Source organism: Felis catus, chromosome D1, assembly GCF_018350175.1.
Source record: "Felis catus isolate Fca126 chromosome D1, F.catus_Fca126_mat1.0, whole genome shotgun sequence".
Taxonomy (NCBI): Eukaryota; Metazoa; Chordata; class Mammalia; order Carnivora; family Felidae; genus Felis; species Felis catus.
The window spans coordinates 70,664,003-70,684,482 of record NC_058377.1 but is presented as its reverse complement, the minus strand read 5'-3'; the positions used below and the strand labels follow the sequence as shown (position 1 = coordinate 70,684,482).

General features: G+C 37.5%; 1 protein-coding gene across 1 annotated transcript in view; it reads left to right on the top strand.

Annotated features, from left to right (window-relative positions):
- COPB1 (COPI coat complex subunit beta 1) overlaps positions 1 to 20,480 on the top strand; it is a 36,063-nt gene that overhangs the window by 12,959 nt on the left and 2,624 nt on the right. The window contains exons 7-19 of the mRNA XM_003993013.5: positions 907 to 1,044; positions 3,592 to 3,711; positions 5,538 to 5,645; positions 5,735 to 5,881; positions 7,518 to 7,663; positions 8,879 to 8,975; positions 10,056 to 10,216; positions 11,069 to 11,189; positions 12,442 to 12,669; positions 12,826 to 13,005; positions 16,204 to 16,348; positions 17,430 to 17,549; positions 20,232 to 20,377. Coding sequence (XP_003993062.1) covers positions 907 to 1,044; positions 3,592 to 3,711; positions 5,538 to 5,645; positions 5,735 to 5,881; positions 7,518 to 7,663; positions 8,879 to 8,975; positions 10,056 to 10,216; positions 11,069 to 11,189; positions 12,442 to 12,669; positions 12,826 to 13,005; positions 16,204 to 16,348; positions 17,430 to 17,549; positions 20,232 to 20,377 — 1,857 coding nt within the window. The remainder of the gene's footprint in view (positions 1 to 906; positions 1,045 to 3,591; positions 3,712 to 5,537; positions 5,646 to 5,734; positions 5,882 to 7,517; positions 7,664 to 8,878; positions 8,976 to 10,055; positions 10,217 to 11,068; positions 11,190 to 12,441; positions 12,670 to 12,825; positions 13,006 to 16,203; positions 16,349 to 17,429; positions 17,550 to 20,231; positions 20,378 to 20,480) is intronic.

Below are 20,480 nucleotides of genomic sequence, written 5' to 3'. Positions count from 1 at the left end.
ACTAATATTGCAAGACTTCGCTCGTTTATCAAGTTAAAATTTATTAGAAATGTTTGCTCACCTTGCAGAACACTTGCAGAACAAGTTACTTGCAATCCAAGGTTTTACTATAGTTCCTTTTAATTCATTTTATGGTTTAGAGATACCACTTAGGTTCTCAAAAATAGCGGTTCTCTGCTATTCAGAGACTTCTTGGTCTAACAGAGTCCAGGTTATAGTAAAAGGGAATAGCTTCTGAGTTTTGCCTGAATGAGAGATTTGACTGTACATATTTTAGGAAAATCTGACAGAAATACCAACATTAAAAAAAAATTGCTTTATAGGTAAAGGTATTAAAATATATTTAGGACAACATAGAAAATTAGTTGTCTCCACAGTATGGAATATAGTTCCTAATAAGAAGTAGTAGTACTTAAAAAGGGGGTTATCTTTCTTGCTTTAAGAACAGATATTTTCCTTTTATTAGCTATTGAGATTGATATCCATTATGTTTTCCTTTTTGGCATTACATCTGGAATAAAAATTTAGAATCAAATTTAATGTCACTTGTTAATAATTTGTCCTTGATTTTGTTACTCTACATTTTCTTTTTCTATTTCATTTGTGAATAGTACGCATATCTTTTATTATAAACCATTTGAAAACCTTTTGTGAGAGTATTTATGACTGAATGAATAAATGAATGAGTAGCTATAACAATTATCCAAAGTAAAACCTATTTCTTTCTGAAATTACCAGCCACAGTGTCTCATCTCATGTTGGCTGACATCTTCAGATGCCCTTATAAGACTATTCTTAGCTTTCAGATGATAAGAAGTAGCATCCCGTAAGCTGACAACTATAAAAAATCTGTTTGAAAGCAAGTATCCCTGAAGTCCGTTGAAACCTAAATGTTTCCTTCTCCAGGTCTGTCATGCTAATCCATCAGAAAGGGCTCGTTTCATTCGCTGCATCTATAACTTACTACAGTCATCTAGCCCTGCTGTAAAATATGAAGCCGCTGGAACATTAGTGACACTTTCTAGTGCGCCCACTGCAATCAAGGTACTGCTTATTTCTTTTGGTGCCAGTTGGATGATACGTATGCTGTCTTAGCACTATGATTTGGTGGCATTGCAGTTTACTATGTGATTACATGACACAGAGACAACAATTTATAAATGTTGTGAACTTATTAGATTCCTTACATACCCCAATGTTGTTTTCTTCCTTCCTGCTTTCACATATATATGTGGGGAGAAAGAGTGACAGAATACTAATATTTCTGGTTTCTGGAGAATGATGAAGATTTTAAGATCACTCTCCATACTTTAATTACATTAAAACCTAGATCTGGGAAATGAATTTTAGATTCTACATGATGGATCCTAAAAAGAGTGCATATTTTCAATAATGGAGTATTAAGTTTTCTCTTTAATTTACTGTATCAAGACTGCACGATGAACCTCTAATATATTCAGAGAACGAATTGTTCTATAAAGCCAGCTTGTATAAATAGGAGACTTGATTGCTTTAGCTGCCAATACTTAGAAGAAAAAATTTTCTGGGACACCTGGGTGGCTCAGTCGATTAAGCGTCTGACTTCGGCTCAGGTCATGATCTCATGGTTCGTGGATTCGAGCCCTGCATCGGGCTCTGTGTTGACAGCTCAGAGCCTGGACCCTGCTTCTGATTCTGTCTCCCTCTCTCTCTCTCTCTCTGCCCCTCCCCTGCTTACACTGTCTCTGTCTCTCAAAAATAAATAAATGTAAACAAAAAAATTAAAAAAAAATTTTTTTAACTCTTTTGAAATAATTTTAGACTTACAGAACAACGAAACAACAAAAGTTGTAAAAGTAGGACAAAGTTCACCCTTCACCAGCTTCCCATAATGTCCGTGTCTTGGATAGCAATTGTATAATTGTCAAAATTAAGAAATTCCCATTGGAACAATATTATTGTTAACTGAACTATAGGCATTATTTGAATTCCACCAGTTTTCCCCCACAAAAGTGTCCTTTTTTGGTACCAGGATTCAATCCAGGATCCCACATTACATATAGTTGTCATGTGTTAGTCTCCTCTAATCAGTGACGCTTTCTCAAGCCTTTTCTTGTTTTTCATGACCTTGACACTTGAAGAGTAGTGGGTGGGTCACTTTGTAAAATGTCTCTCTCAATTTGAGTTTGATGTTTTCTTATAGTTAGATTGAGGTTATGCGTTTTGGGGAACAATACTGTGGAAGTGATGCACTTTTCTCAGTGTATTAGATCAAGCAGTATGTGATATTAAAGTATTATTAGTGGTGTTAACCTTGATCAGTCAGTGAAGATGGTGTCTGCCAGATTTCTCCACTGTTGAGTTATGATTTCTTCTTTTGTAATCAGTAAATAACATGAGGGGCTGCTGGGTGGCTCAGTCAGTTGAGTGTCTGACTTCAGCTCAGGTCATGATCTCACAGCTTGTGAGTTTGAGCCCCATGTCAGGCTCTGTGCTGACAACTCAAAGCCTGGAGCCTACTTTGGATTCATTCTCCCTCCCCCTCCCCCTCCCCATTCCCCCTCCCCATTCCCCCTCCCCATTCCCCCTCCCCCACTCACACTGTGTGTGTGTGTGTGTGTCTCTCTCTCTCTCTCAAATAATAAAACATTAAAAAAAAACTGTAATCCATAAAAAACATGGGAAGATACTTTGAAATATCCTATTTCTGCTCAGACTTAAACCAACTAATTTTAGCATTTCTGTACAGCAATTTTTTTTTTAATGTTTATTTATTTTGAGAGAGAGCACATGGAGGAAGGTCAGAGAGAGAGGGAGAGAATCCTAAGCAGGCACTGCACTGCCAGCACAGAGTCTGATGTGGGACTTCAACCCACGAACCATGAGGTCATGACCTGGGCCGAAATAAGTAGTTGGATGCTTAACCGACTGAGCCACCCAGGCTCCCCTGTACAGCAGTTGTTAATGTGATATTTTAATGGTGGTTTTCTATTTTCCTCATTCTACATTTAATAATTGGAGTTCTGCAAGGAGGAGCTGTACTTTTTCCTCCCTCCCGCTTTCTTTCTCTCTTCATATTAGCATGGCTATTTCATTCTGTATATTGTAGTCATTATTATTTAATTTTATTGGTCATGTTATTCCAGCTTTGGTCATTGGGAGCTCTTTCAGGTTGTTCCTTTGTCCTCTGCTTTTAATGAGTCAGGGTAATTTTTATGGTCTTAATTTTTCTGTACTGTAATGCAGGTGTGTTAGACTTTGCACCTAAACTAAAAGATACTCAATAGCTATATTTTAGGGAATACTCTGTCTGCTTTTTTCTACCTTTTCCTTAGTTTCGACTCTTAATTTTTGACTGTTGGTATTTCTACCTATAGCAGCCCCTTTTCATTATTTTAATTTGTGATGCTTCCTAACTTTTTTAAACTTGAAAATAATGAAATTTGTTAGAATTTAGGAAATAGAGGGACATACTCCTTTGGGGAAAATACATAAAGTTTTAGTACAGTAGTAGTGAATATATTTTGGCTTCTTAGGGGCTTTTTTTCCTTATCTTCAAATTCTGTGTTTAAGATGGGTGTGTGCTTAAAACATGTTTCTTTTTTTATATAGGCTGCTGCTCAGTGCTACATTGATTTAATTATTAAGGAAAGTGACAACAATGTAAAGCTCATAGTTCTGGATCGATTGATAGAATTAAAAGAGCATCCTGCTCATGAACGAGTACTACAGGTAAACATTATCTGGAAGAGAAAAATCCTAGATAAAATCTTTTTCAAGTTGAGATAATACTTAAGCCTTGCTGTCTTGGTTAACATAAATTCTTGAATCACTCCTTGGCCTTTTGGCTAAGATCAAGTGTAGTAACATAAATTCTTGGAGACGGGGCAGTTTAAATTTTGGTCAACTAAGATGTAACTTTTGAATCACCATAGTCTTTTGGGGTATTGTCTTTGCCATAAAAAATTTTTTTCTAAAATGAATTAATGTTATCTTATATGCTATTTGTACTGCATTGGATATTCTTAGTAATAGAAATACACGCATTTTAATTTGGATATAATTTACAGTTTGTGAAAAATAATTATTCCAATTGATTGAAAATAAAAGGTAATTGAATTGGGGGCACATGGGTGGCTCAGTTGGTTGAGCATCTGACTCTTGATTTTGGCTCAGAGTTTGATCTCACAACTCGTGGGTTTGAGCCCTGCTTTGGGCTCTGCACTGAAACTGTGAAGCCTGCTTGGGATTCTCTCTCTGCCCTTCCCCTGTGTGTGCGTGCATGTGCTCTCTCTCTGTCAAAATAAATAAATAAACTTAAAAAAAAAAGATAATTGAATTCTATGGAATTATAAACATACCTATTTAATCTGTGAGAATAATGAGTGTTATAAAAGTAAAGCCCCATGACAGCTAACTCCAATGCTATCCCGGATCAGAGCAACAACAAAAAATTTACAGGACATTTTTGGGACAGTTGGAGAAATGTGCATTATAGACTGTGTATTAGTTAATATCATTGTTCCCAGTGTTAAGTTCTCTGAATTTGATCATTGTACTGTGGTTATGTAAGAGCTTGTCCTTCTTTGGAAATGTACACGACAATGTTTAGGGGTAGAGTTTGATAAAGCATATGCAACAGAATTAACAACTGGTGAATGTAAGTGAAAGTTACACAGGAATAGAGTTTTAGAACTTTTTTATCAGTGAAATTTTTTTAAATAAAGTTTTAAAGAAGTAAAATCATGTGTAAATTAGTTTTGCTATATTTTGAACATGTTTTTAAGTTTATTTGTTTTGAGAGAGAGCGCACGCATGAGTGAATAGGAAGGAGGGGCAGAGCCCCTGACAGCGTAGAGACCAATGCCAGGCTCAGTCTCCTGAATCGTGAGATCAAGATGTGAGCAGAAATCAAGAGTCAGACGCTTAAACCGACTGAGCCCCCTGGGTATCCCTAGTTTTGCTATATTTTAAAGTATATTCCTTTAAAACATAACATCTTCCTGCAGAGCAAAAATAATGTTATCACATTTAATGAAATTATTAATAGTTTCTTAATATTATCCAATGCCAACTCCAAAGTCAGATTTTCCCAGATGTCCCTGAAATGTACTTTTGTTTAGCTTGTCCAATTCTTGACCATATGGCTTACCTGATTATGTCCTTATGTCTCAGTTGGAGCAGTATTTTTTTTTTTCATGACGTGGGCTTGTTGAAGAGACCAGACCAATTGTCCTGTAAGATGCTCTTCCTTGTGGGTTTATTTAATGACTTTCCAGTGGTGTCATTCAGTTTGTTTCTCTGATTCCTATATTTCCTGTTAACTATATGTTTGATCTAAAGCTTGATAAAGAGTAAATGTTTGTAGTTTGCATCATATGTGATATTATATACTTCATATTGCATTACATCAGGATACCCCAGATATCTGGTTCTTCTACCACTAGTGATTGTATTATTGATTAAAGAAGTAAGGTGGTGATAGATACCCTATTGTGTGGTTAGGATTTTTTTCTGTTAATATTTGTGTTAATTCTGGAGTTTTTGTTCTTTCTCAGGATCTAGTTATGGACATCCTGAGAGTATTGAGCACACCAGACTTAGAAGTACGCAAGAAAACTCTGCAGTTAGCACTGGATCTTGTTTCTTCTAGGAATGTTGAAGAGGTAAAACAAAACTCTGAAAGAAAGCACTGTTGTAAGCTGTCAGGCCAAACATGGTATAATTCCCACTTAACTTTTATTTGGTTCTCTAGCTGGTTATTGTTCTGAAGAAGGAAGTGATTAAAACAAATAATGTGTCTGAGCATGAAGATACTGACAAATACAGACAACTCCTTGTGAGAACATTGCATTCCTGTTCTGTCCGATTTCCAGATATGGCTGCAAATGTTATTCCTGTGGTATGTAATTCCAGTGACTTTAATTTTGAAATTCTCTAAAAGAATGAAAAGAGTTACATAGCACTTAGACTCTGGAACTGTCTAGTAGATTCACTAAATCTTGTGGTCAGACGGGATCTTGATGTTCACTGTTAAGCTCAGAAGGTTAAGGACTCTGACTTCTTTCTCCTTACATCTACATCAAAAACGTAAACAGGGCGCCTGGGTGGCTTAGTCGGTTAAGCGTCCGACTTTGGCTCAGGTCATGATCTCACAGTCTGTGGTTTCGAGCCCTGCATTGGGCTCTGTGCTAATAGCTCAGGGCCTGGAGCCTGCTTCAGATTCTGCATCTCCTCTCTCTGCTCCTCCTCCACTGGCACTCTGTCTCTCTCTCTCTCAAAAGTAAATAAACATTAAAAAAAATTTTTTTTTTTTTTAATTAAAAAAAAAACTAAACAATGGGAGCGCCTGGGTGTCTCAGTCGGTTAAGCGGCTGACTCTTGATTTCAGTTCAGGCCATGATCTCAACGATTCATGAGTTCAAGCCCCCTGTTGAGCTCTGCACTGACAGCGTGGAGCCTGCTTGGGATTCTCTCTCTCTTTCTCTCAAAAATAAATAAACAAACAAACAAACATTTTTTTGTTTTAAGTACAGAAAAACACAGTGATGAATACTTCCATGTATTATTATAATTGATGTTTGTTACAATTACCTGTGGCAAAATTATGCTGTGTATATGTGATTCAGTAGGGCAAATAAGTATTTCTCTCAAATAGTTTTATCTCTTTACAAGTTGAAGGATTTAGGGGCACCTGGGTGGTTCAGTCAGTTAAGTGTCTGACTTCGGCTCAGGGCATGATCTCAGGGTTCTTGAGTTCGAGCCCCACGTCGGGCTCTGTGCTGACAGCTCAGAGCCTGGAGCCTGTTTTCAAATTCTGTGTCTCCCTCTCTCTCAGCCCCTCCCCTGCTCACACTCTGCCTCTCTCTCTGTCTCTCAAAAATAAATACAACGTTAAAAAAATTTTTTTTTTTAAGTTGAAGGCTTTAGGGGCATCTGGGTGGCTCAGTCAGTTCAGTGGCCAGCTCTTCATTTCAGCTCGGGTCACGATCTCATGGTTCGTGGGTTTTAGCCCCGCGTTGAGCTCCGCACTGACAGTGCGAAATGTGCTTGGGATTCTCTCTCTCCCTCTCTGCCCCTCCCCTGCTCACTCTCTCAAACAAAAAAAAAAAAAACAAAAAAAAGTTGAAGGATTTAGTTATAGGAAAAATATATATACCTAGTATCTTTGGCTTCTGTCACTGTCAGATAAATGAAGTATGTTATTATAATTTGAAATTGTATCTTTGAACTTCAGATTTCCTCTGAAATGATTTTGCTTTTAGTTACAACTGAGGTGTAACCACTTAATTTATTTTGAGTTGTGTATTTCCAGCTTTTGTTTTATAGTGAGTTTTTTTGTAGTAAACTTGGCTGCACAAAAACCGGAAAAGACATTGTGACTTTGTTTACATAACAGTACTTGTCTCTCAACATTTTGTTACGTGTTTGAAAATCATTAATTATATTTCTTGTGAATTTGTTTACTTCTTAAAACTTAGATAATTTTCTTTCTGAAAATTCTATAACTTACCTATTTTTCTTTTTTTTCCTTTCAGTTAATGGAATTTCTCAGTGACAATAATGAAGCAGCAGCCGCTGATGTCTTGGAGTTTGTCCGTGAAGCCATTCAGCGCTTTGATAACCTGAGAATGCTTATTGTTGAGAAGATGCTTGAAGTCTTTCATGCTATTAAATCTGTCAAGTAGGTTTAACATCTGTTTAAATGTAAGGTCAAGCAAGCATTTTACCGTTTCTATCTTTAAAGAGTCATTTGGTAGAAAATACAAGAGAAAAGAAATGAAGCAAAACACTAAAACCAACATAAGTGTCATAGTAAACATCACCTTACCTTACTCTCTGTAAATCTGCAATCTATGGGCAGAATTTGTTTTTGTAGGTATGATTGACCTAGGTTTCTCTATCCGTATTTCCTCTAAAACATGGTGTATCCTAAAGTGGCGAAGGAACATATTTTTAAAGGCTATCACTTTTTTGGATATCAGTATTTATATCCCCCATTAGCATTTACTAAAATGAGGGATTGAAAATGCAGCCCAAATCTGACGTCATGCATTTCCCTTAAAATAGCTTTTGCTAATGAGAAAGGACTGTTGCATCCAAACTTTGCTTCATTGAAAGCATCTGATAGGTGGAGTGTAATACACTTGCATTATATCTGCCTGGATAGAAAAGAAAGGACCATTGCAAAATTGTTTTTGTTTTTTTGTTTTGCAAAATTGTTTTTATGATATGACAATGAATTGATATTTGTGGAAGTGAGAAAGATTTGCTTCCTTTGTGAGAAAACAAGTATATCTAAGTTTTGCCTTCAGTGGCCATCATCTCTTAGAGCTTTAGTTTCTAAAATTTTTCTGAATAAATTTAATGAAAATCTTAGGGAAAAGGTGACTGAAGATTCTATTCAGTTTAACATTTTTAATTAGAGAATTGTTGCTTTCCTTCTGTTTTTGGGTTTTTTGTATTACCAATCCTTTGCACTCCTTCCTAATAGTTCTGTTCAGCATCTTGTCTATTCTTTTCAGTGGCTGTAATAAAAAGTGAATTACTTTTTACATCAAAGTAATACAGTTTTTATAGTAGTAAGTGATTAAAATAAAATTTACCTTAACTCTGTCCTTAATGAAGGATAACACCTTTCTGGGAAACATTTTGGTGTTTTATTTTTACTAATGAGTTTACCAGTTTTAGAATATTTGTAATAATAATGGGTGAGAACACTTATTTTCTTTTTAATCCTTGTGATTTCTGGAGAGAATCAAAGAAACTTAGTGCCTTTATTACATTCTTTCTTAAAATTTCATCCATATACCCTTGGAACTGCAGAATCTTGTTGTTTTCCTTGAGCTTAAATTCACAGAGAACAATCTCTGCTTCAAGAACTGTGTTCTTCCCTTAGGATTTACCGAGGAGCATTATGGATCCTGGGAGAATACTGTAGTACCAAGGAAGACATTCAGAGTGTGATGACTGAAGTCCGCAGGTCCCTGGGGGAGGTATGTCTTACTTTAGAAAAAACTACTTAAATGGTGGTATTTACTTCAGTAAATCTGACTTTTGTGTGGTGGTTTGCTTTCTTTCATGTTTTTAGTTAGTAGCGTCAGGGTTAAAGAACAATGAAAAATATGTCTTAATTACCTCTATAATTAAGGCTTAGAGGCTGTGGGAAATTAGGGGCATCCCTCTCCCTTGCATTGAGCTGCATACAACATTGCCTGTGTTATTTACTGTTTAGGGTAAGGTTTTATTTGAACAAGAGGTTCTATGTTTAAAAAAAAAAAGACTTGTAAAACTCTGTGCTAGCCTTTATGTTTTGAAAGGAGAATGTAAATATTATAAGAACTGGGCTGACATTAGAATATTTCTGTACTAAAACTGGCAGTGTTTCCTCATCCCACCATATGGTAGAATAGGAAGAACAGTGCTTGTCAGGAGACCTTGGTTACAGTTTCGCTTCTGCTGGTAATTAACTCTGGGACCTTGGATCTAAGTTTCTTAACATGACTGGACTTTAGGTTTTTCACTTATGAAGTCAGGGAATTGACAGTTAATGATTGAAGAGCTCTTAAGTTAGATGATTGGATTGGTATTGAGGAATAAATACATAGTAGCCATTTGGTTTTTTAAAAAAGGTAGTTGATGAAGTTACTATGTACATACAAGTCAGGTTTATTTCATTTTAGCATAGGTGCTGTTAGGGCTAGGATTGCAGGGGAAGGGATAGAGAAGAGAAGAGGAGTAAGGCTTAGTAAGTATCTACTCTGTCTTAGTCACTGTCCTAAGCATTTTCCTATAAAGTAACTTGTATGAATAGAATTAAGATTTCCATTTAAGAGCGAAACTGAGACTCAAAGTAGTTTAATTAACTTGCCCAGAACCATTCAACAAGTAAATGGCATTCACTCCAAAGCCCTGTTCTCCTCACTACATTGCCCAGGGAAGGAAAGAAAATTGAATGCAGAGTTGCAAAAATCCCCTCGGGGGAATTGCCTCCTCCATAGAAATGATTGAATATTTAAATACAATTTGCTTGCGGTTGATATTATTACTAAATTGATATTCCAATTGATTTTTAGATCCCAATCGTAGAGTCAGAAATAAAGAAAGAAGCTGGTGAATTAAAACCTGAAGAGGAAATGACTGTGGGGCCAGTTCAGAAGTTGGTAACTGAGATGGGCACGTATGCAACTCAGAGCGCCCTTAGTAGTTCCCGACCCACCAAGAAAGAGGATGAAAGGTAATTCGCAGCACCTGTACCTTACCATCTGTACTGTTTAAGTTATCACTCCTGTGATAGGACAAGTGGTTTTTCTCTGATTAGTTTGCTTTTTTTGACCAAAATGGAAATCTTAGCCATTTAAGATACTGGAAAGGAGGACATTTAATTTCTTTCTCCCAGGAATTGTGTTAATGGCTTGAATCTCTGCTTCTTAAAACTACTTTCATTGAAATAACTGTTCTGTTTAAAATTAATTTACTCACATAGAAAATGCAAAGTAGAGGTAACTTTGTGAGTTTCATTGTATTAGTACTTGGGAAACATATTTTGAAGATTTTCCACTTCTAATTGATGGAATAACAATTTGATGTTTCTGCCTTATTTTGCACTCCCAATTTTATAACGAAGATAAAAATGATGCCTAAAATTTTAACAGTTTACTATATGCTAGGCACTGTGCTAAGTAGTTTGTCTATTAACAACAACTTGTTGAAATGCAGTATATGATTATCTGCGTTTTACAGAAGATACCTCAAATTCCTCTTCTGTTAGAAAAGTTTGTAATTTACCCATAGGGAAACAATAAATAGATAAGCTGGAATTTGAATGTAGCTCATTGGCTCCAGTACATACACTGGTAATCATTTTGTTTTTCCATATTCAGTGGCTCTAGCATCTTTTGAGGATAAGCTGTAAAACCATGTATATTTTCCTTTTTCCATTCTAAAAGCTAAGGAGGAAACTGAGAATCCTTTTCACTGAAGGGTGGCAGTGAGATTGTTAAATAGGCTTATTGGAATCATTTCTGCAAAAACTGTATGCTGCTTAAGAAATGGTGGGTGGGTTTCACTTTTTGTGGTTGCTTTGCAGACCTCCCCTAAGAGGATTCCTTCTGGATGGAGATTTCTTTGTTGCTGCCTCCCTTGCCACAACTCTGACCAAGATTGCCTTGCGCTATGTAGCTTTGGTTCAGGAGAAGAAAAAGCAAAATGTAAGTTTATTTATCCTGCATTTACCTAGCAAATACTGAGTGTCTGCTATATGCACTGAACAGTGAAGGACCTAAAAGGAAATGCTGAAGTTGTTGTCATTAAAGGGCTTATGGGGACACCTGGGTGGCCCAATTGGTTAAGCATCTGACTCTTGATTTCAGTTCAGGTCATGATCTCATGGTGGTGAGATCAAGCCCTGTGTCAGGCTCCATGCTGACCGCGGAGAGCCTGCTTGGGATTTTCTCTCCCCCTCTCTCTCTGCCTGTCTCTGACTTGTGTGTGCGTGCATGCACACTCTCTCAAAATAAATATTTAAAACTATTAAAAATAAAGAGCTTATGGTAATGGGGAAACGGACATAGTAATATAACGTTATTGTAAAATTGACAAAGTAATATGATAATGGTACCTTGTGGAAGAGATGTAAGGGTTTATGAAGCCAGTCGTTTGTTTGCTAGGATCAGTCAAGGCCCAGTGAAGGAAAGACCTCTCTCTCTCCAGTATTTTCATCTAGTCAGTCACTGTCTATTTTATCCCAGAAGTGTCTCTTAAATGGGTTTTCATTTCTGGAAAATAGTACAGAAAGCCAGGGGGTACTGGTCTAGATTAGAAAGGACTAAAGAGAATAACAGCCAAGTAAGATTGATGAAGCTGATCCTGGATCAAAAAAACAATAAAAACATTTTGTGACATTAGGAAAATTTATTTGAATATAAGTGTATAGTATATGTATTTTTAGATTGCTCTATTTCTCAGGTGAGATAACGATATTGTGGTTGTATAGGAAACTGCCTTGATTCTTAAGACGTGTATGCTGAAGTACTTATGGGGTGGAGTACCTTGCTTTCATATGGTTAGTCAAAAAAGGAAGTGTACACATACAGGCAGAATAAGAAAGCAAATGTGGTATAATGTCAGCAACTGGTAAAATGTATCATTCTTTTAACTTTTCTGTAGTTGGAAATTTAAAAAAAAGATAGCACTGGCATATGAAGGGGTTAGGTAAGGGAAAACAGTTAAAAAGCCATTGCTATTTCAGTTGAAGGTTAATGAAGGTATTAGAGGGTGGCAGTTAAAAAGATAGGAAGGAAAAGGGTGTATCAAATATATGGCGATAAAATCTAAAGCATTTGAAATCTTATTTGAGTGAAGCGAAAATTAGGTTTATTCCTTGGATTGTGAGTTATAATAAAGTGACATTATTGAATTGGAGAACCGTGACAATAATAATCCATTTCTCTACTTTTCTAGTCTTTTGTTGCTGAGGCTATGTTGCTTATGGCCACTATCCTTCATTTGGGAAAATCGTCTCTTCCTAAGAAGCCAATTACAGATGATGATGTAGATCGAATTTCCCTGTGCCTCAAGGTCTTGTCTGAATGTTCACCTTTAATGAATGACATTTTCAATAAGGAATGCAGACAGTCCCTCTCTCACATGTTATCTGCTAAACTAGAAGAAGAGAAATTATCTCAGAAGGTAAGGTATATATGATTAAGTCATAAAAGCACTTTGTGGTTTTTTATTTTGTTGATTTTTCTGTTCTCCTATGTGAAGGCTGTCCCTATAGGCCTACAGAAAGCTGTCTTCCTTTCTGTATTAAAGAGAGATGTGTGTACTGTTTTCTCAACACAGAAAGAATCTGAAAAGAGAAATGTGACAGTACAGCCTGATGACCCCATTTCCTTTATGCAACTAACTGCTAAGAATGAAATGAACTGCAAGGAAGATCAGTTTCAGCTGAGCTTGCTGGCAGCAATGGGCAACACACAGAGGAAAGAGGCAGCAGATCCCCTGGCATCTAAACTTAACAAGGTAACAAAATGTCAAATACATTGGTAAGTTTTTTAAATTAGCCACTTAAGAAAGTAGTAATTGGGCACCTGTGTGGCTCAGTCAGTTAAGCGTCCACTTTGGCTCAGGTCGTGATCTCACAGTTTGTGAGTTCAAGCCCTGCGTCGGGCTCTGTGCTGACAGCTTAGAGCCTGGAGCCTGTTTCAGATTCTGTCTCCTTCTCTCTCTGCCCCTCCCCCACTTGTGCTCTGTCTCTCTGTCTCTCAAAAATAAATGTAAAAAAAAATTTTTTTTTAAATTAGTATTTAAAAAAAAAAGAAAGTAGTAATTAGGAAGTGGCTGCTCCCATATTTTTTTAAACAGGAGTTTATTTGTTTGTTTGTTTGTTGGAGGGGGGTGGGGAGGATGCAGAGGGAAGAGGGAAGAGAGAATCCTAAGCAGGCTCTGCACTGCCAGTGCAGAGCCCAATGCAGGGCTTCATCTCAAGACCATGAGATCATGCCGTGAGCATGATCAAGAGTCGGACACTTAAACGACTGAGCCACCCAGGTAGGTACCCCTAGTCTCACTGTTTTTTTTTTAAACATTTATTCACTTTTTGAGAGACAGAGACAGAGAGTGAGCAGGGCAGGGGCAGAGAGAGAGAGAGACACAGAATCCGAAGCAGGCTCCAGGCTCCAAGCTGTCAGCACAGAACCCAACACGGGGCTCAAACTCACGAACTGTGAAATCATGACCTGAGACGAAGTCGGATGCCCAACTGACTTAGCCACCCAGGCGCCCCATGGTCTCGCTGTTTTTTAAAAGAAAAATAACTTGTTACGCAGCATCAGTTTTTGTCAAGTCACTGTGATCAATAGGTTCACGAAACATGAATTAAACTCAAGATACTGGGACACCTGGGTGGCTCAGTCAATTAAGCATCCGACTTCAGCTCAGGTTATGATCTCACGGTTTGTGTGTTCAAGCCCCACAATGGGCTGTCTGCTGTCAGAACAGAGCCCACTTCAGCTCCTCTGTCTCCTCTCTCTGCCCATCCTCTGCTTGCACGCATGCATGTGCACCCTCTCTCAAAAATAAACAAACTTTAAAAAAAAATAAAATGCTTAAAAAAACCCTCAGATTCCAATAAAGTATTTTACTATACAGTAGTACTATAAGTCCAATAGATGGTTTTATAACTTGTTCCAGTTGTTTGTGGAATCATAGACTAACACATAAGCTGGGAGATCCTAAAAGATTAACTAAAACTTTTAAAGGACAGGGCTCTGGCCTCTGACACCCTGCCCTCAGTTTCTTCTGTCCCCTGTTACATTATATTTTTGTAATGCTTGTTTATTTTTGAGAGAGAGTGAGCACAAGCTGGGGAGGGACAGAGAGGGAGACAGAGGATCTGAAGCAGGTTCTGCACTGATAGCGCAGAGCCCAATGTGGGGCTCGAACTCACTAACCGTGAGATCATGACCTGAGCCAAAGTCAGATGCTTAACCAACTGAGCCACCAGGCACCCTTTGTCCCCTGTGATTTTAAACAGTGTGACCCCACTTTTTTATATTCCTAGTATTTTGAGTACCATATAGGATTTTATTAGGAAAACTGTTCTATTCTTAATACATAAATTCACAAATCAATGATCTAGTTCACTCCTTTCATCTATTAGGTGAGAGTAAACAATCTCAAATTGATTGGTCCTAGATATGGTTAGTAGCAGAATTGGAACTACTGAAACACTTTCTCTCCCTTATAATTGGGAATTGACATCAACAATATTAGAGTTTTTAATTGTTTTTAATTAATTTTTTTAAATTGTGATATAATTTCCATAAAATCAAATTTGTCCTCTTAAGTATTCTTTTTTTTTTTAATATTTATTTTGAAAGAGAGAATGTATGTGCACAAACAGGGGAGAGGCAGAGAGCAAGGGAGAGAGAATCCCAAGCAGGCTCCTCCCTGTCAGCACAGAGCCCAGTGCAGGGCTCAAACCCACCTTGAGATCATGACTGAGCTGCAATCAAGAGTCGGACACTTAACTGGTTGAGCCACCCAGGCACCCCAAGCCCCTTACAGTTCGGTGGCACTGAGTATGTTCACATTATTGTGCAACTGTCACCAGCATCCATCCATCCATCCATCCCCAGAACTTTTTTCATCTTGCAAAGCTGAGGCTCTGTGCCCATTGAACAATAACTTCCCATACCCACCTCCCCTAAGTCTCTGACAACCACCAGTCTGCTTTCTATCACTATGAATGATTGTTCCAGGCACCTCATATTAGCAGAATCATACAGAATTTGCCCTTTTGTGACTGGCTTATTTCACTTAACCTCTTCAGGGTTCATTCATGGTGTAGTATGTGTCAGAATTCTTTTTAAAGGCTGAGTAATACTCCATTGTGAATAATTGTTTATCCATTTATCTGTTGATAGACACTTGGATTACTTCCACCTTTTGACTGTTGGTGAATAATGCTTTTTGAACATGGGTGCACAAATATCTCTTTGAGGCACTACTTTCATTTCTTTTGGATTATACTCAGAGGTGAAATTGCTGGATCATAAGTCCCTTACCAAATGTATGATTGGCAAATATTTTCTCCCATTCTATAGGTTGTCTTTTCACTCTGTTAATAATGTCCTCTGATGCACAAAAGTTTTTCATTTTGACATAATCCAGTTTTAATCTGTTTTTTTTTTTCTTTTGCTGCATGTGTTTTTGGTGACAATATTATGTTTAAAATGCTATACTTGGGTGTTTTTAAAAAACATGGTGGGAGAAGTGTATAAAATTTATCTTTGTGGAATTACAAGCATTTCTTGCTATATAATCTACTTAGTTCCTGAGCTTAGGTAGCAGGGACTACCACATGATCTGGATTTTATTTAGTTCCCAAGTTTTGGAGAGCAACTAGTAAGTTTAGATGCTGAGGGATTTAACTGAAAATGTATCCAAATCTATTCGGTTCCTAAATGGAGATCATGTTTAATGTATTTGCTCATCTTTCTCCTACCCAGCTGTAAAGTCTAGCACCTGTTATTTCTAATGTCTCCGTTTCAGTTACCCACATCTACATTATAAAATAGTTTTATTTTATCTACTTCAAAATGATTTGTCTAAGTACACCTGTTAATTAATTACCTAACAGAGTTAGTCATTTGGCTAGGGATATATTTGGTTAAATGGTCTTGGTAACTTGATTATCTCTTTATTTTTGTTTGATAGGTCACCCAGTTGACAGGTTTCTCAGATCCTGTATATGCAGAAGCTTATGTCCATGTCAACCAGTATGATATCGTCCTGGATGTACTTGTTGTGAACCAAACCAGTGATACTTTGCAGAACTGCACGTTAGAGTTAGCTACTCTGGGTAAGGACATTTACCACAAAGGAAAGATATTATTACATAGCAAGTCTTTATGACAAATTAATAAGGAAGTGTACAAGTTTTAGTGTAAGAATTCTCTTGAGTCTTTGTGACATTTTGTATCAAGGCTTATTAGTTTTACATTTAATGTTTAGTCTCCTTCAGCTCCCAATATTTTGAACCTCTGTGACACTGCCTTTCTTAGGTTTATGCTCTTGGTACACATCCAGATGGGTTTGTTCAGTAATCTAACAAATATCAGTTTTTCTAGATATTAATAAGAGCTATTAAAGTTATGGATTTACCACATGGTTCACTTAGTTAAATTTTTAATTGCCTTAGAACAGAACTAGGGATTTTCTGAGTCTGTAACTAATACCTACCAAAGTAATATTGTTACAGTTAGCAGCTTGAGATGTCTTTTTCTTCTTAATAAAGACACATGAATCCTACTCTCTCTGACCACTTCTACAGCTGGCTTTGAAGTTGGAAAATACAAATTGTGTACAGGAATAGTGAGTACAGTGCCTTTTAGAAATTTTGTGTGACTGAAGCAAGAGTTAAAGGACTTTAAGATATCAAGGGAAAAGATACTTCTGCCCTGTCTTCCTCAATATAGCTTGATGCCTGTATTAAAAAAAAAAAAAAAAAACAAAAACTGTTTCTAAGCATTTACAAGTCTTTCTGTGGATTATTTTATCTTTGTTTATAATGGAGTATATTATAATTTAAAACTTAAGATTTTTGAGAAGTTTGTATTCAGTCATTGAGATAAAATGGTATGCCCCAAATAGACACATACACACACACACACACACACACACACACACACGAATTAAATATAGAATTATTCTGAGAAGCCTGTTTTTAAAAATGTGCATATTGATGTGAATAAGACGTTAAATGATTTATTTTTTTCCTCAAAATATTTGAATCCTAAAATTTCTCTTGTTCCTTATTTTGCTAGAAGCAATTAAGTTGCATACATTTTAAGATTGTATTTTTAGGGAGATGTGTGATTTATGATTTGAGAAATATATATGTGATTTAATAATTTTTTAACCATATCTCAATGTTTTCTCAGGGGATCTGAAACTTGTGGAAAAGCCATCTCCTTTGACTCTTGCTCCTCATGATTTTGCAAATATTAAAGCTAATGTCAAAGTAGCATCAACAGAAAATGGAATAATTTTTGGTAACATAGGTAAGGAATTGTTTTATAGCCTGTGATGTTTGAATATTTTTATTAAAGAATTTCTGTAAAGAGTAGCTGTATGCCATTTCTTGAGGACAGCACCTGAATCTATTCCATTCATTCATTCATTCACCCATTTGTCATTTATGGGGCACCTGCTATTGTAAGCACTGTACTCTGTTCATGGATGTACGGAAATGAACCATAGAGGGTCATTGTCTTCAAGAAACTGCCAAGCAAAAGGAGGAGATAGATAAGTAAATATATAAGTACAGCACAATGTGATTGGTACTAGTTTATATACTATACGCTTTGAGATCATACAGGAAAAATGCTGACTGTACTGAAGGCTTTACAGAGGAAGAGGATATGTTATCAAAGGATAACTTTTTTTTTTTTTATTATTTTTTTTTTCAACGTTTATTTTTGGGACAGAGAGAGACAGAGCATGAATGGGGGAGGGGCAGAGAGAGAGGGAGACACAGAATCGGAAACAGGCTCCAGGCTCTGAGCCATCAGTCCAGAGCCTGACGCGGGGCTCGAACTCACGGACCGCGAGATCGTGACCTGGCTGAAGTCGGACGCTTAACTGACTGCGCCACCCAGGCGCCCCTCAAAGGATAACTTTTGAACTGAGTCTAAAACACTGTACAGGCATTGGTTCCCGGACCACCTAGGGACTAACTTACACAGAGGTATTTAGTCAATAGCATTTTTTAAAGTAAGTCCTGTGTCAGGGATGGGGCCACCATGGTGAGGACAACAGATCTTTCCTCACGTAGTTTGTGGTAAGGGAGAACAGACAAGTAGAATAGAGAATACAGAGAAAACAGAGAATACGTGTAATACAGAATGGTAAGTGCTACGAGGAAGTTTGTGCTGGGGAAAGTGGGAGTCTGTGCAGACATTTGGTCAGTTTTCTCAAAGTGGTGGGGGGAGTGGGCAGGGAAGGTTAGGTAAGGCATTGTGGAACAACTAAATGCTCAAGTGGCGTTTTGAAAGATTACTAAGTGTTCCACAGATAGGCAAGGATTCAGCTGGAACACATGCAAGTAATTTGACATACTTGGAGTTCAAAGTGGCCTGGAGGGCACAGAGGTTAGGAAGGTTAGTAGGAGCTATATTTTGCCATGCTAAGGATTTCAGTTTGTCCTAATGTAAAGGGGAGCCATTAAGGACTTAAAAGTGAGTTATGTGATTAAACAGCATGATAGAAGACTGATTGGAGGAGGCAGGAAGGTTAACTAGCAGACTATTTTAGTAGCACAGGTGAGAGATGACAGAGTCTGAACCAGTGCAGCAGAGGTTGGGATGGAGGGAAGGGCTGAATATTATCAGTATTAAGAAGATAGAATGCCCAGGACACGGACTGATTGAGGAGGAAGGGGCTAGAATAACCCTCAGATTTTTTTATTGCCTTTCTTGTGTTGATATTTATGGCAGTCACCAAAACAAGGAAAACAGGAGAGAAGGACAAATTTGAGAGAAAAAATAAATATTAAGCAAGTTGAGTAATAAAGTTTCTAAAGATGTCAAAGCACAGTTTGATAGGAGTCTGAACAGGAGGTCTCAACTAGAGATAAATATTTGTTTGAAAGCCATAGAAATGAAAGAATCCCCCCCAGAGAGGGCATGAAGAGGGATTTGAAAACCGAATCTAAGAGAACAGGAATACTGAAAGCTGGGTCAGCCGAGGAGAATCCTACAAAGGTATCTGAAATGTGGTCAAGAAGAAGTTAAGGAAAACTCTTCATAAAGAATCTGAAACTTCAAAAGGTCAAGTAGCATGAAGTCTAAAAGCAGGGTCCTTTGGATTTGGCGATCAGTGAAGTGAAGTAACACTTTTGGTATGTCTTGCACAGTGGTGGTGGGTTGAAGACTAGGAGATGGAGACATAGACAGTGAGCATAGACTCTTCTGAGTTGGAACCTTGGTTTTGTTAAGAATGAGAGAGGGTAGTAGACTGAAGAGAAGTCAGAGGGGGAGGGAGATCTGTGAGTATGTTTACAGACAAAGGGAAGAAAGTCCATAGAGAATACAAAGGTAAACACATGAGTGAGGGAGGTAATGATTGGTGGAATGAAGCCCTGGACCAAAGCAGGGATCACAGATGCCCTGATACGTGGTGTAAGGAGGTGAGAATGGATTCAGAGAGAGAGAAACTTGTTTGTAGAAAGGGGGCTAGAAATTGAAGGAACTTTTTCTTGGTAACCTCAGTTTTCTCTGAAAGTATGATAGAAATGTCAAGACGGTGGAGAAATGTCAAGAGAAGAGACTCCAATCAGATTTCGACTCTGCTGTGGAAAAAGCAGTCGTAGAAGCAAATAATTGTATCATTAAGCACCATGGCTCCTCAGTATTCATTCAAAACTATTAGTTAAGCACCTACTTAGGGTAGTTGCCTCCATGAATACTACCTACTTACATATCCACCTGGGGTGCCTAACACACTGCAACTGCTGTGTATTTACCAACTGAGTTTGAATCCTGGCCCGTCCACTTAATCAACTCTGTGACCTTGAGCAACTTACATGGCTTCTCTTTGTTTTTGTTTTCTCATCCATAACATGGAAAATCATAATATTACAACATAGGATTGATGGGAGTATTAGTTAATATTTGTAAAACATTCAGATTTACCTTTAGATTGCCTCTGGTGATTCAGGACCTTTTTGTGTGTGTATATTGCAGTTTATGATGTCTCCGGAGCAGCAAGTGACAGAAATTGTGTAGTCCTCAGTGATATTCACATCGACATCATGGACTATATCCAGCCTGCAACTTGCACTGATGCTGAATTCCGTCAGATGTGGGCTGAATTCGAATGGGAAAACAAAGTTAGTCCTTGGGAGATTTCCTTGAACTCCTTATCTTCCTATATGGCTAGTGTTGAGGGATGGTCTGATAAAATTAGTCCTACCCCTAAAAAGTGTCAGATAT